Source organism: Lolium rigidum, chromosome 2, assembly GCF_022539505.1.
Source record: "Lolium rigidum isolate FL_2022 chromosome 2, APGP_CSIRO_Lrig_0.1, whole genome shotgun sequence".
NCBI classification, from domain to species: Eukaryota; Viridiplantae; Streptophyta; class Magnoliopsida; order Poales; family Poaceae; genus Lolium; species Lolium rigidum.
Genome location: NC_061509.1, coordinates 78,832,048 through 78,846,477, shown reverse-complemented (window position 1 = coordinate 78,846,477; position 14,430 = coordinate 78,832,048). Strand labels below are relative to the sequence as shown.

General features: G+C 46.6%; 1 protein-coding gene across 1 annotated transcript; it reads right to left on the bottom strand.

Moving 5' to 3' along the window:
• Positions 1-6,410: 6,410 nt before the first annotated feature.
• Positions 6,411-13,613, bottom strand: LOC124686771 (outer envelope protein 80, chloroplastic-like). The gene is made up of 16 exons (XM_047220670.1): positions 13,128-13,613; positions 12,938-13,031; positions 12,210-12,292; positions 11,451-11,548; positions 11,267-11,336; positions 10,778-10,871; positions 10,615-10,696; positions 10,361-10,396; positions 9,461-9,614; positions 9,223-9,366; positions 8,915-8,985; positions 8,706-8,784; positions 8,502-8,617; positions 8,223-8,370; positions 7,046-7,115; positions 6,411-6,710 (listed from the first exon to the last, which is right to left on the bottom strand). The coding sequence occupies exons 1-16, from the start codon at positions 13,611-13,613 to the stop codon at positions 6,556-6,558; spliced, it is 1,980 nt and encodes a 659-aa protein (XP_047076626.1). The 3' UTR covers positions 6,411-6,555.
• Between the last annotated feature and the right edge of the window lie 817 nt (positions 13,614-14,430).

The following is a 14,430-nucleotide window of genomic DNA, read 5'->3' as shown; positions in this document are numbered from 1 at the left end:
ATAGGTACATGTGGAAACAAGGATCATCCCATATGATCACAAGGTTCTCTCCGGTTCACCTCCGAGGGAGTTCCCCCTATACATGCGAACTACGCCTAAGTGTAGGAACCCCCTGTCCGAGAAGCCGGACACACCCGGGGGGTAGCATTGGATGTAGAACCATCACAAATCACTTATGTGCATGCCATGTGGACACACACAAGTTTTGGGGCCATTCCCTAGATCCGATGCTCGATTTCTGAAGAAACCCTAGTTACGTTGACCGCGCCGTCTACCCCTTTGACCGCATCCCATCGGGGGTCCCCGGTGGGCGTGTGCCTCCATTTGAGCTTGGTTAGGTCATAGGTACATGTGGAAACAAGGATCATCCCATATGATCACAAGGTTCTCTCCGGTTCACCTCCGAGGAGTTCCCCCTATACATGCGGAATCCGCCTAAGTGTAGGAACCCCTGTCCGAGAAGCCGGACACACCCGGGGGTAGCATTGGATGTAGAACCATCACAAATCACTTATGTGCATGCCATGTGGACACACACAAGTTTTGGGGCCATTCCCTAGATCCGATGCTCGATTTCCGAAGAAACCCTAGTTACGTTGACCGCGCTCGTCTACCCCTTTGATCGCATCCCATCGGGGTCCCCGGTGGGCGTGTGCCTCCATTTGAGCTTGGTTAGGTCATAGGTACATGTGTAAACAAGGATCATCCCATATGATCACAAGGTTCTCTCCGGTTCACCTCCGAGGGAGTTCCCACCTATACATGCGAGAATCCGCCTAAGTGTAGGAACCCCCGTCCGAGAAGCCGGACACACCGGGGGTAGCATTGGATGTAGAACCATCACAAATCACTTATGTGCATTCCATGTGGACACACACAAGTTTTGGGGCCATTCCTAGATCCGATGCTCGATTTCCGAAGAAACCCTGGCTACGTTGACCGCGCCGTCTACCCCTTTGATCGCATCCCATCGGGGTGCCCCGGTGGGCGTGTGCCTCCATTTGAGCTTGGTTAGGTCATAGGTACATGTGGAAACAAGGATCATCCCATATGATCACAAGGTTCTCTCCGGTTCACCTCCGAGGGAGTTCCCCCTATACATGCGGAATGCGCCTAAGTGTAGGAACCCCCGTCCGAGAAGCGGACACACCCGGGGGGTAGCATTGGATGTAGAACCATCACAAATCACTTATGTGCATGCCATGTGGACACACACAAGTTTTGGGGCCATTCCCTAGATCCGATGCTCGATTTTCGAAGAAACCCTAGTTACGTTGACCGCGCCGTCTACCCCTTTGATCGCATCCCATCGGGGGTCCCCGGTGGGCGTGTGCCTCCATTTGAGCTTGGTTAGGTCATAGGTACATGTGGAAACAAGGATCATCCCATATGATCACAAGGTTCTCTCCGGTTCACCTCCGAGGGAGTTCCCCCTATACATGCGGGACTCGCCTAAGTGTAGGAACCCCTCGTCCGAGAAGCCGGACACACCCGGGGGGTAGCATTGGATGTAGAACCATCACAAATCACTTATGTGCATGCCATGTGGACACACACAAGTTTTGGGGCCATTCCCTAGATCCGATGCTCGATTTCTGAAGAAACCCTAGTTCTGTTGACCGCGCCGTCTACCCCTTTGACTGCATCCCATCGGGGTGCCCCGGTGGGCGTGTGCCTCCATTTGAGCTTGGTTAGGTCATAGGTACATGTGGAAACAAGGATCATCCCATATGATCACAAGGTTCTCTCCGGTTCACCTCCGAGGGAGTTCCCCCTATACATGCGGGAATCCGCCTAAGTGTAGGAACCCCCTGTCCGAGAAGCCGGGACACACCCGGGGGGTAGCATTGGATGTAGAACCATCACAAATCACTTATGTGCATGCCATGTGGACACACACAAGTTTTGGGGCCATTCCCTAGATCCGATGCTCGATTTCGAAGAAAACCCTAGTTACGTTGACCGCGCCGTCTACCCCTTTGATCGCATCCCATCGGGGTGCCCCGGTGGGCGTGTGCCTCCATTTGAGCTTGGTTAGGTCATAGGTACATGTGGAAACAAGGATCATCCCATATGATCACAAGGTTCTCTCCGGTTCACCTCGAGGAGTTCCCCTATACATGCGGAATCCGCCTAAGTGTAGGAACCCCCTGTCCGAGAAGCCGGACACACCCGGGGGGTAGCATTGGATGTAGAACCATCACAAATCACTTATGTGCATGCCATGTGGACACACACAAGTTTTGGGGCCATTCCCTAGATCCGATGCTCGATTTCGAAGAAACCCTAGTTACGTTGACCGCGCCAGTCTACCCCTTTGACTCGCATCCCATCGGGGTCCCCGGTGGGCGTGTGCCTCCATTTGAGCTTGGTTAGGTCATAGGTACATGTGGAAACAAGGATCATCCCATATGATCACAAGGTTCTCTCCGGTTCACCTCGAGGGAGTTCCCACTATACATGCGGAATGCGCCTAAGTGTAGGAACCCCCGTCCGAGAAGCCGGACACACCGGGGGGTAGCATTGGATGTAGAACCATCACAAATCACTTATGTGCATGCCATGTGGACACACACAAGTTTTGGGGCCATTCCCTAGATCCGATGCTCGATTTACGAAGAAACCCTAGTTACGTTGACCGCGCCAGTCTACCCCTTTGATCGCATCCCATCGGGGGTGCCCCGGTGGGCGTGTGCCTCCATTTGAGCTTGGTTAGGTCATAGGTACATGTGGAAACAAGGATCATCCCATATGATCACAAGGTTCTCTCCGGTTCACCTCAGGGAGTTCCCTCTATACATGCGGAATCCGCCTAAGTGTAGGAACCCCCTGTCCGAGAAGCCGGACACACCGGGGGGGTAGCATTGGATGTAGAACCATCACAAATCACTTATGTGCATGCCATGTGGACACACACAAGTTTTGGGGCCATTCCCTAGATCCGATGCTCGATTTACGAAGAAACCCTAGTTCGTTGACCGCGCGCGTCTACCCCTTTGATCGCATCCCATCGGGGGTCCCCGGTGGGCGTGTGCCTCCATTTGAGCTTGGTTAGGTCATAGGTACATGTGGAAACAAGGATCATCCCATATGATCACAAGGTTCTCTCCGGTTCACCTCAGGGAGTTCCCCTATACATGCGAGACTCGCCTAAGTGTAGGAACCCCCTGTCCGAGAAGCGGACACACCCGGGGGGTAGCATTGGATGTAGAACCATCACAAATCACTTATGTGCATGCCATGTGGACACACCCAAGTTTTGGGGCCATTCCCTAGATCCGATGCTCGATTTCTGAAGAAACCCTAGTTCTGTTGACCGCGCCGTCTACCCCTTTGACTGCATCCCATCGGGGGTGCCCCGGTGGGCGTGTGCCTCCATTTGAGCTTGGTTAGGTCATAGGTACATGTGGAAACAAGGATCATCCCATATGATCACAAGGTTCTCTCCGGTTCACCTCCGAGGGAGTTCCCTATACATGCGAGAATCCGCCTAAGTGTAGGAACCCCCTGTCCGAGAAGCCGGACACACCCGGGGGTAGCATTGGATGTAGAACCATCACAAATCACTTATGTGCATGCCATGTGGACACACACAAGTTTTGGGGCCATTCCCTAGATCCGATGCTCGATTTCTGAAGAAACCCTAGTTCTGTTGACCGCGCCGTCTACCCCTTTGACTGCATCCCATCGGGGGTGCCCCGGTGGGCGTGTGCCTCCATTTGAGCTTGGTTAGGTCATAGGTACATGTGGAAACAAGGATCATCCCATATGATCACAAGGTTCTCTCCGGTTCACCTCCGAGGGAGTTCCCCCTATACATGCGGGAATCTGCCTAAGTGTAGGAACCCCTGTCCGAGAAGCCGGACACACCCGGGGGGTAGCATTGGATGTAGAACCATCACAAATCACTTATGTGCATGCCATGTGGACACACACAAGTTTTGGGGCCATTCCCTAGATCCGATGCTCGATTTACGAAGAAACCCTAGTTACGTTGACCGCGCCGTCTACCCCTTTGATCGCATCCCATCGGGGGTCCCCCGGTGGGCGTGTGCCTCCATTTGAGCTTGGTTAGGTCATAGGTACATGTGGAAACAAGGATCATCCCATATGATCACAAGGTTCTCTCCGGTTCACCTCAGGGAGTTCCCCCTATACATGCGGGAATCTGCCTAAGTGTAGGAACCCCCTGTCCGAGAAGCCGGACACACCCGGGGGGTAGCATTGGATGTAGAACCATCACAAATCACTTATGTGCATGCCATGTGGACACACACAAGTTTTGGGGCCATTCCCTAGATCCGATGCTCGATTTCGAAGAAACCCTAGTTACGTTGACCGCGCCGTCTACCCCTTTGATCGCATCCCATCGGGGGTCCCCCGGTGGGCGTGTGCCTCCATTTGAGCTTGGTTAGGTCATAGGTACATGTGGAAACCCTTTCCCGCTCTTTTTTCCCGCCCACCCTTTCCCGCTCCTTCTCTCCCGCCTTTTTTTCCTGCCCACCCTTTCACGCTGCTTCTCTCCCGCCCTTTTTTCCCGCCCACCCTTTCCCGCTCCTTCTCTCCCGCCTTTTTTTTTCCTCCATGATTTCCCGCCAAGTTTTCCCGCCCACCCTTTCCCGCCCATTCCCTCCCGCCAAGTTCTCCCGCCGTTTCGGCCCCTTGCCGGCCTATATATAGCCATGTCTTCTCCACTAACGAGCACCGACAACATTTCTCCCTTCATCGCTTCTCTCATCCAATAGAACCACAAAATCCTCTAAGCTGCCGCCGAGATGGCTCCTCGTCGCCGTAGCAACACGGGCTTCATCGGCGTTCGCCTGCGGCCTGCGGGACATTTCGCGGGCCGAAATCACCGCCGGTGGTACGCGTGTGTGGCTCGGCACCTTCTACACGAAGGAGGCTGCTGCCCGCGCATACGACGTTGCGGCTTGGAGGTTTGGCCGGCCGCGCCACGAAATGAATTTCCCGGAGGTCGGGTCTCGACGGAAGCTCGAGTCTCTCTGCGAGCCGCTACTTCGCTCCACGGGGTGAAGCGCGGCGGTACGGGGCTGGCCGGCGGCGGATTGATACCACCGAGGCGGACGAGCAGTTCATGGCACGGTGGCGCGAGACCATCCCGGAGACGTCGAGGCAACGCGCGCATTCCGGAAGGAGAAGCGGACGTACGGAGAGAGAGGAGGGCGGGAAAGCGGCGAGGAAGGCCGAGGTTGAAGCAGAGTACGCCAAAGGAGAGGCGTCGACATGGGGGAGAATGATGAACGGTGGTCGTGGAACCTCACAACCACCGCTTCAGAGGACACCCCCAGCGAGGATGAAGATTTCGACTTCTCTGATTAATATGTGTGTGTGTCGAGTCCGTGTGTCTAGCGGGTCATGTGTCGACCCAGTGTTAAGTGATTTGTTCGTGTGTGGGTGTAGTTCTTGGGTCTAGTTCTTTAAGTGTTTTGGTTCCTGTGTGTGGGTGTAGTTTCTTTAAGTGTTTTGGTTCCTGTGTGTGGGTGCAGTTCTTTAACTGTTTCGGTTCGTGTGTGGGTCTAGTTCTGTAAGCGCTTTGGTATGTGTGTGAGTCTATTTATTTAAGTGTTTTGTATCGGGTCTTAAGTTCTTAAGTATATCACTTTTGTGTCCTTATACCGCCCTTATACATATATAGGTTTCCCGCAAAGGGGTTCGCCAAACTAGCAGTAAGAAAGAAATAAACAAATAAAAATGATTGGGATTATCAATTATATGTAGTAAAAAATGTTAAATAAAAAATGTTAAATAAAAAATGTTAAATAAAAAATGTTAAATAAAAATGATGGGCTGTGCCGACGGCCGAGGTTGTGCCGTGGGCCACCGTCGGCACAGTAGAAGAAGGGACCCAGTTGTCAGGTACTGGGCCGACGGCCGAGGTTGCGCCGTGGGCCACCGTCGGCACAGCATAGACGGCGCCGTGACAGCGTAACGGCTCGGCCCACCTACCAGCGCCTGTGCCGACGGGTGAATCTGTGCCGACGGTGACCTTCGGGCGCTCTATTTTTGTGGCGACGGCCATGGTTGCGCCGACGGTGACCGTCGGTGTAGCATGCAGTGTGCCGACGGCCGGCCTATGCCGACGGTCAACTCCGTCGCCGGTCGACGAGGGCTTCTGTGCCGACGGCCCCGACATTTGGCCGTCGGCACATCGCTTGGCCGTCGGCACATGCCGGCTCTCCCGTAGTGGCGGAGGGCGGGTGGCGTCTGTGTGTGTTCGCAGCGCCACGGTGCTGTTCTTGTAATTTGACACTCTCTTCCCTTCTATAAAGATAAGACACGTTTTGCGCGTGCTCTCGAAAAAAGAAAAAAAAAGTCGCTACGATTCACCAGCATCAGTATATGTTTACAACAGAAAAGGAAGAAAAACTATGCTACATGCTACTAGGCAATGTGGGCTAGATAAAACTTCCTTGACAAGAACTTGTATCGATATTGCAAAGACATGATAAGAAATGGCACCATTCCTACGAGCGCCAAATACTCAGTAGATCAGATGGAGGATCATCTAGATTAAATAACAGCCCCTCGGACAGGTTAATTTCTGTGGCCAGCCCCAAAGTGAAATCGTCCTACTTGTTGATCGTTGAAAGCGTACTCGACTCTGAGAAGCCCCAGCGGTGAGTTCATGCGGATGCCAACACCATACCCGTAACCACTTCCTGGATTCCCATGGGCTCCTGCTGGGTTCCCTGAATAAAGAAGAAACCATGCGAGATTGTGGAACTGAGAATATAGTTTAGTGGAAAGCTGTGCCAGTACATATGCATAAAAAGTGTACCCATATCAGGCCAGTTTCGCCAGCCGCAAAATCTTATTAATTAACTACCTAAAATAAGAGGCAAAAGCTAATAGTACAACAGGGTAGCTTTCCTCATTTAGAACCTGAATTGGATACTTTTCTTCAAACCCAAAACAAGGTTTAAAGGATTTGAGTACATGTACAGAACTAGCCCTTCTTAGGACCAAAGACCAGATATGGGCTACAAATATATCAAAAGCAAAACGCCAGTACAGCATGACTTACCAGGAACATTTAGACCAGAGCCAAGATCACTACCATAGTCACCGAAGATGACACCTTCAAAGGGACCAAACTACACAGAGAATAAAAACAGCGAGTAATCAAAGCAACGGTTTAGAAGGCTGATTTTTCATGTTACTGCAAACACGATGTGTATCAGAGCAGCACAGGAACTAGCCATTGCCATGCCTTTTTTTTTTTGACAACTTAAACAAACATCAGAAGCTGTCATTGCAGGTAGCAATCATCAATAGTACTTGATTGCAGCTGTACTAATTTTTTAGCCATGAAATCGTGTATGAGTGTATGACAAGTAACAAAATCATTCGATCGTTCACACAAGTACATAAATCGGTAAAAATAGTTCGTCACTTAAACAAACATCAGAAGCTGAAGAAAACCATGATAGATTAACATTTTATGGTTGGCAAAGTAAACAATCCTAAGAAAGGAGAACTGAAAACCAGGCGTCTTTTGAGGGTTATGGGATAATTTCTGGATAGCGACTTGTGGGTAGCAAAGTAACTGTACAGACAAAGGAGAACTGGATGTTAAGGAGTATAAGTATTGGTCTAGGTCTCTAGGAGTCCGTATTTGTCTAGGTTTACTATCCTTGTATCTCAAGTCAGATGTCAGGCATCTTATCGGGGGTTATGGAATAATAATTTCCCTTAAGATAATTCTTCAAATACTCTTCTACGTGTGGCTAAGAAAGGCCACACATGCACACATGCACACATGTACCAGGTTTCCCATGTACGTGATGCAATTGATCTGTGTCCAACATGGGTTTGAGATGTTACACTGATCTGACATGGACGAACTGAACCATGTGTCAGGTGGGGTCGTTTGTCCTAAACAAAATAAAAAGCACAACTCTACCATATTTCAATGGTACTACATACAACAAAGATACGGTAAAAAAATTCGTAACCTCTGTATTGGCTTGTTTCCTTCACCTGTCTAACTATATTCTTAAATACATGCAACCCATCCAAAAGAAAACATCATCTTAAAAATTATCATAATAAAATCAAATACTACAATTTTAGTTTCTTATGTGTATATTGATGTTGCCGATTATGCATTTATGAGAAAATAGGCTCTGTCTGTATTTTATCTTATGTTCTTTTGATAAAAACAAACAACTCAATAATACGGGAAAAGAGGCAAGACCTACCAAGCGGCAAGAAACTTCTCCACTGCCAACTGCATATGAGCGGCCAGTACCGATAGCACCTTCTTCATATCCTCTTACACTGTTTGTCCCACCAACTGAAAATGCTTCATGAGGGGAAAAGTTTCCCTCCACGTGACCGCCAGAAGCGCTAGATCACAGAATAAGTGTTACAGAAAGTAACATACCAACAAAACGTAAGTCCACTGCTATGTAAAACCTCCAGGCAACACATATTTTCATTATAAGTCCATCAATGGCACGATGTGCACTTAAACATACCTTAGCATAAGTCGGGCAGGACCAATTTCATAACCCTGCTTCAAGTGTGCTGTCACTCTGTTGAATCTAAGCCATTGTGGAAGAATGGGCAGACCTTGTTCGGCATTAAAAACAAACTGGAAGCAGTAACAATGGGAGGATATAACCAGCTTTCACAATTAAAAAAATTAGAAAGCACTAGAATGGTGTATGATTAATAGTAACCATTGTAGAGCTATGATCTCCAGAGTCTCTGTAGACACCTCCAAGCTTAGCCAGTAATGTGCAGTCATAAGGATCTCCGCTGCATTGTCATGACAGGATTATCAGATTTCAAATAGTAACTTAATCTGACAATTATACTCACGGTGTACCCAATTGTGTATACACATCTGGTGCAAACTAAAGTTGAACGAGACATCAAGATTTGAGACCTGACAGTTAACTGGTTGTTATTGACATCTCCAATCACAGGGTTGCCTTCTTTATCACGAGCACCAGCATGCTGCATAAAGTGTCAATAAAACACAATTACGCTATTTTTCGTAAAGGAGAAGTAAGCAAGTGAACAGTAATGCATCTTTATCCATTTTAATCAACAAGGTACTAAGTACTAACAAGTAACAACATCGCAGATTCCAATGAGCACATGACCATGTCTACTTTGGACTTCTGCTGACAGGCCTACTGGCAGTGGGGGGAAAGCAAATTGCTTAACAAACAATATGACTCACGTGTTTACCTGAAATATGAATCCAAATGTACCACTCCATTTAGGCCTTAATGGTCGACTATATTCGATGCCAGCAGTTACCCGTTCTATTGTAATAGGCCCATGATCTGGATGGTCCCCACCATGGATAAGTGTTCCAGGAGTTGAAGAATTCTGGAAAAGAAAAGAATTATAAGAGCATGCACATGATTCTCAGCTGATGGGAATGATGGAACAGTGAAGATGATATCATATTAAAGGTACATACCTGAACCATGACAGTTCTGGACGTCCTCTTATTGTCACCGTCAATCCAAGGGTCAGTGTAGCTTAAATGACAAAGCGAATCTATTTGGCCCCCCCTTAGTAAGAGATTCAACTTCTTGTTCCTCCCAAAAACATTACAATGAGAATATCCCAAGCTGTTTAGAAACTCCAGTATGAGAAAAAAAAGTACATGTAGAATTTCTGTTGATACGGGCGGGTAAGATGAACTAAGAAGTTTAAAATCAAATGTTTAAAAATGCCAGTTCATAAAGGCCTGCTTAGGCTTTGGAGGGTCATCTTAACTTAGGGGCTCCAATACAACGGTGGGGCTTGAGAATACCTCCTGCCATAAGAATGAGCCCCTTTCTAACTCATACTCTCTCCGTTCCAATGAATAAGCCATATAAATTTAGTCAAAAGTCAACATCCTCTAAGTTTGACCAATGTTCTTGGAAAAAATATGTATATCTACGATACCAGATCAATATTAGTAGATTCACCGTAAAATATGTTTTTATAATATATATGTTTCATGTTGTAGATGTTCATATTTTCTTCTTTATATTTGGTCAAACTTAGTACGGAGTATTTTTTTTACTTTTGACTAAATTTATAAACCTTATTCATCGGAACGGAGGTAGTACATTTTAAGCCCATACTTAATTCGCCATAGCTTATAGCTCAGATTGCTTCTTGGAATTGTTATTTCAGAAAGGCTCAAACCCAACTGGAGTTTAAAAAACATGATCTCAAAAACATTACTACGACAGTATCACATAACGTAACAAGCTATTCCCTCCGATCCATAATAAGTGTCGTGTGGCACTTATTATGGATCAGAAGTACTAGATTCCTTTCCAGAGAAAATAAGATAGTAATGACTCTGAAAGAACCTACTAACCCGCCAAGAAGTCGAGAAAGAAGCCCATTTGTTGTCCTGCAGAAAAACACTGTCATTATGGTAACAATATATGTTAAACTCAAAATTCAAATGTAATTCACATATAGGCTACATGCAATATTCCAAATCCAGTAAATAATAAGTAATAACCCACGTCAGCACCTTACAGGCTAAGGAACACATTTTATGAAAGCATACAAATTCACTAAATTGGTTCAGTGACCAAGCAGTACTACTTGACTATTTGTACTAACCGACTCGAAATGCCAACGTCACGAAGGATCTCACCAGCAGTGGATTCAACAAGATTCATTACAAGATCAACTTTATTAGAATCTGCACAAGATCATAAATAACACTGGTACTTGAGAAAGAAGGCTTGTTTAAAAAAATGGGAGCTAGATAAATTAGCTTCACCTCCGACAGGCTGCAGAGTTATTGTAACATCCTCCATAATTCCCATAGAGAGTACTCTTTCAACATCCCTTTTCACCTGTGCTCTATTGTAAACCTATTTTCATCATTAGAAGTTAAAACAGATAAGATGTCCATCACAGCAACAAGGCTACAGGACAGTAGTTTCACATTGGCATCAATGATCAATCCAAGTTTACGTACACAAAAAACTATACAAGCATGATCCAAACACACTTGTAGACATCCGCGGTGACAATAGTACTTGTGGTTTTGGTTATAGCATTTGCATCAGAACTTCCATACAACAGAAAATCAATGCTTTACCACACATGATAGTGCGAAGTGTGAAATAAGAATGGTTCATAAAATCATGTACTGCAAAATCGTGCACCCAGGACAATCTATACACACAGTTATAAATACCATTAATAATCCCCAAAAGGAGATTAAACACAAATACGGCAAGGAAGCTTCTAAAAATGTACTGACCTGACCCTTCTTGGTGGTAAGTTGCCGTAGTATGGTATCTAGTTGTGTCTTCCCAATAGTTGGTTCACCACTAGTTAACAGGGAAATGGAAAGACAAAGAAGATAAAAATGATCAGAATATTACATGGCTATAGAAACAATATTCAGTGAAGAGAACCTCACTAAGTCAAGCTAGGATTCTCACGTTCTTCTATCCAGAAAGCGAAAATTTATATCATTAACCTCGGCTTCAGAAACTTGTAACCTCAGAATTCCTCCAGAAAGGATCTCAGCAGACGAAACCTGAGACCAAATCAAGCGCTAAAGTATATTTGACTAGTTAAAGCTATAAACATTGTTGCGTTTGACGACCTAAAACGGTAGATGCCTAATACTTTGGCATACTCAACTAACAGGAGAGCAATTACGGCAAATTCATATTTTCTTATCACTACTTATGGGCGTGAGCTCAAAGTATACAAGCAGAGATTCACATACAAAAAGGGGAACCTCTAGTCACTTTTTGTTTTCGCGTACACAGAAGTCTTTACTCTTTACACAAGAGCAATAGATAACTTGATACATATCATATTTCTAGTTCTGTTACAATTGAGAACATGTAGCATCAAAAGCAACAAAGCAAAGCTTGGGAATGAAGTTCTATATCCATATCTGGAACCAGGCAGTAAGTAACAACACAGCAAAATAGAATACTATGTTGTATGCCCTACCAATTTGATACTCTTTAGACTGATATGTAAGCAATGGCAAGTGCATTACAAAAGCAGAAGATTAACAACTCAAGTCCAGTGGTATGTTCACTTGTTCCTTAGCACAAGGGCAGAAGATGCCTGTTGTCTGGCAATGTTCTCAAACAATTTGCAATACAGCACCAAATAGCAGAGACCACGAAATTAACAGACAAAGTAAGAACTTGAATTATGTTATTTGATTTTCCACCTACCATGCCAGTAAGACTGCGCTCCTGATACCATTCATTAATGGACTTAACCACTTGATATAAATGTCTTATGTTGATTATTTTCCCTGCATAATGTAAAACCAAACAGTAAATTATGTTTCAAGAACAAATCTAAATGGCATTGCTTACATCTCAGTCTCACCAGTATAAAAGTTGCCAGGGCATACTAATAAGAGTATACATAGATTACACGAGGAAATCAGTTCTATTTTGTCCTTTTTCTTTTTTCTTTTAGAGAAACAAAATAAAATTGAGGAACATGTAGGAGGAACGGCATGATCTATCTTAATCCATTTCTCTATAAAGAAATGATACAAAGATTATATCACAGAAGATCGGCCTTTATACCATATATTTATGTGGAGTGTGAAAAAAAGTTATTGGTTTTAAAATTTAACAAAATGAATAGCAATGACAATGTGACACACAGTAAAGACGTGCTTTATTTGCGGTGTCAGCTTTTCATTGGATTTTTCTCATATTTATACTGCATAGCTTAATCTAGTGATATCATAGTATGAAGAAAAGCTCAAAAAGTCAATAATTCTGGCCTCATTCTAGACCAACGTTACACACTCTTGATGAGTCCTAGCATTGTGCAAAGCAAATCAACCAAATGGAACATACTCTCAGTTAAGCAAATTTATGATGTCGGTAAACCTCATGTAACATAACAGACTCTTAAACACAAGAAGAACAAAAAAGACTACCATGGCGGTCACGAAATGAGTCAGTTAGGAACTTAGAAGGCAGCATCTTGGCACCCTCACAGACCAGCCCGTGGAATTCCTGGTTCGGCTCCACCTAAACAACACACAGAAAACCGAATTTCGCAACCTCAGCTCGAAAACTAAGCCATGGAAGATTGGAAGTGGATTGGGGAACAATCAAGAACCTGACCTCCAAGACAAGGCGAATGCCGTCACTGGTGTCGACAGCGACGGGCATGCAGGAGCGGAAGAGACCGCTCTCCACGACGCGGCGCACATCCTCCTGCACCTCCCGCGCCGTGAGCTCCGCGCTGGGGCGGCACGCGCGCAGCGCCGCCGCGGCAGCCTCCTCCAGCTCGGGCCGTTCCAGGGGAACCCCGTCCTTTCCGCGCACGGACACCTCGTTGATCAGCACCCGCTCCTCGCCCCCGCTACAGAAGCCATCCTTCTCGTGCCTCCGCGGCAAGGGCGCGGCCGCCTTCTCGGCCCAAGCGATTGGGAAGCTGGGAAATGACGCGGCGAGGCGGCGGGCCGCAGCGTCGATGGCGCGGCCGATGTGCGAGAAGGGGAGCGCGGCGGAGAGTATAGCGTGCGCCGGGGCAGGGGCAGGATCCGGGGAGGCGCTCGGGAGCTTGACGCCGGAGGAGACGAAGCGGACTTCTCGACGGGACGCCATGGCGGCGGAGTTGGCTTGTCCATAGACCATCGGAAAAGAAGATGCTGATTTCCTCTTAAAACCTTGTTGAAGTTCAAATTTTGAACGTCTCACGTGGGAGAGCACTCGACGTACTTTTTTTTCGATAATCGATAATGGACGTTTTATTATTTAAAAATTTAACCATTACATCTACCCCTACATATTTAAGATGCACACAAGTGCATAAATCTATAAGTCCGAACAGAAATGAAAAAGTCACATTACAAGATAACATGTAAGAGCAACTACACCGCAAACCCTAAACCTCAAATACGTGTATGGAGGTCACCCCAAAAGAGATTTACGGGCTAAAAAAAATAACAGAATAGAAGCTGCAAACTAAACTGCATAATTTGAAACAAACATTCGCGTAGTTGTTCGGTACATTCAACAGAGAAAAGAGATGAATAGCGGAGCCTAGTGCTCCACTTTCTACGTTAATGGCGCCGTTGCGGCCGCTGACTACCAAAATATCGTGTCGCGGCGGCGGAGCAAGCTGCAACTCACTCGGAGTCGGAGGCCTCGATGTAAGCCATTCCGCCTTCTTGTCGGCGTCACGGCGGGTCTTGTCCTCCACGAGCTTGGTAACAGTGCCCAGGGCGGAGTCGGGGACGAAGTCGCTGGCCATCAGTGCGGGGGTGGTGTGCTCGAGCTTGGCAACGAGCATCGGGATTTGTGGTGACCTGGCATACCACTGCAGGGTGTAGTATGCAAGTCTGATATAACACCAATGAAACACCGTTCCACTAGTATTATATCGCTCAGAGTGGTACAACAGAAATATATGCGGGTCCAA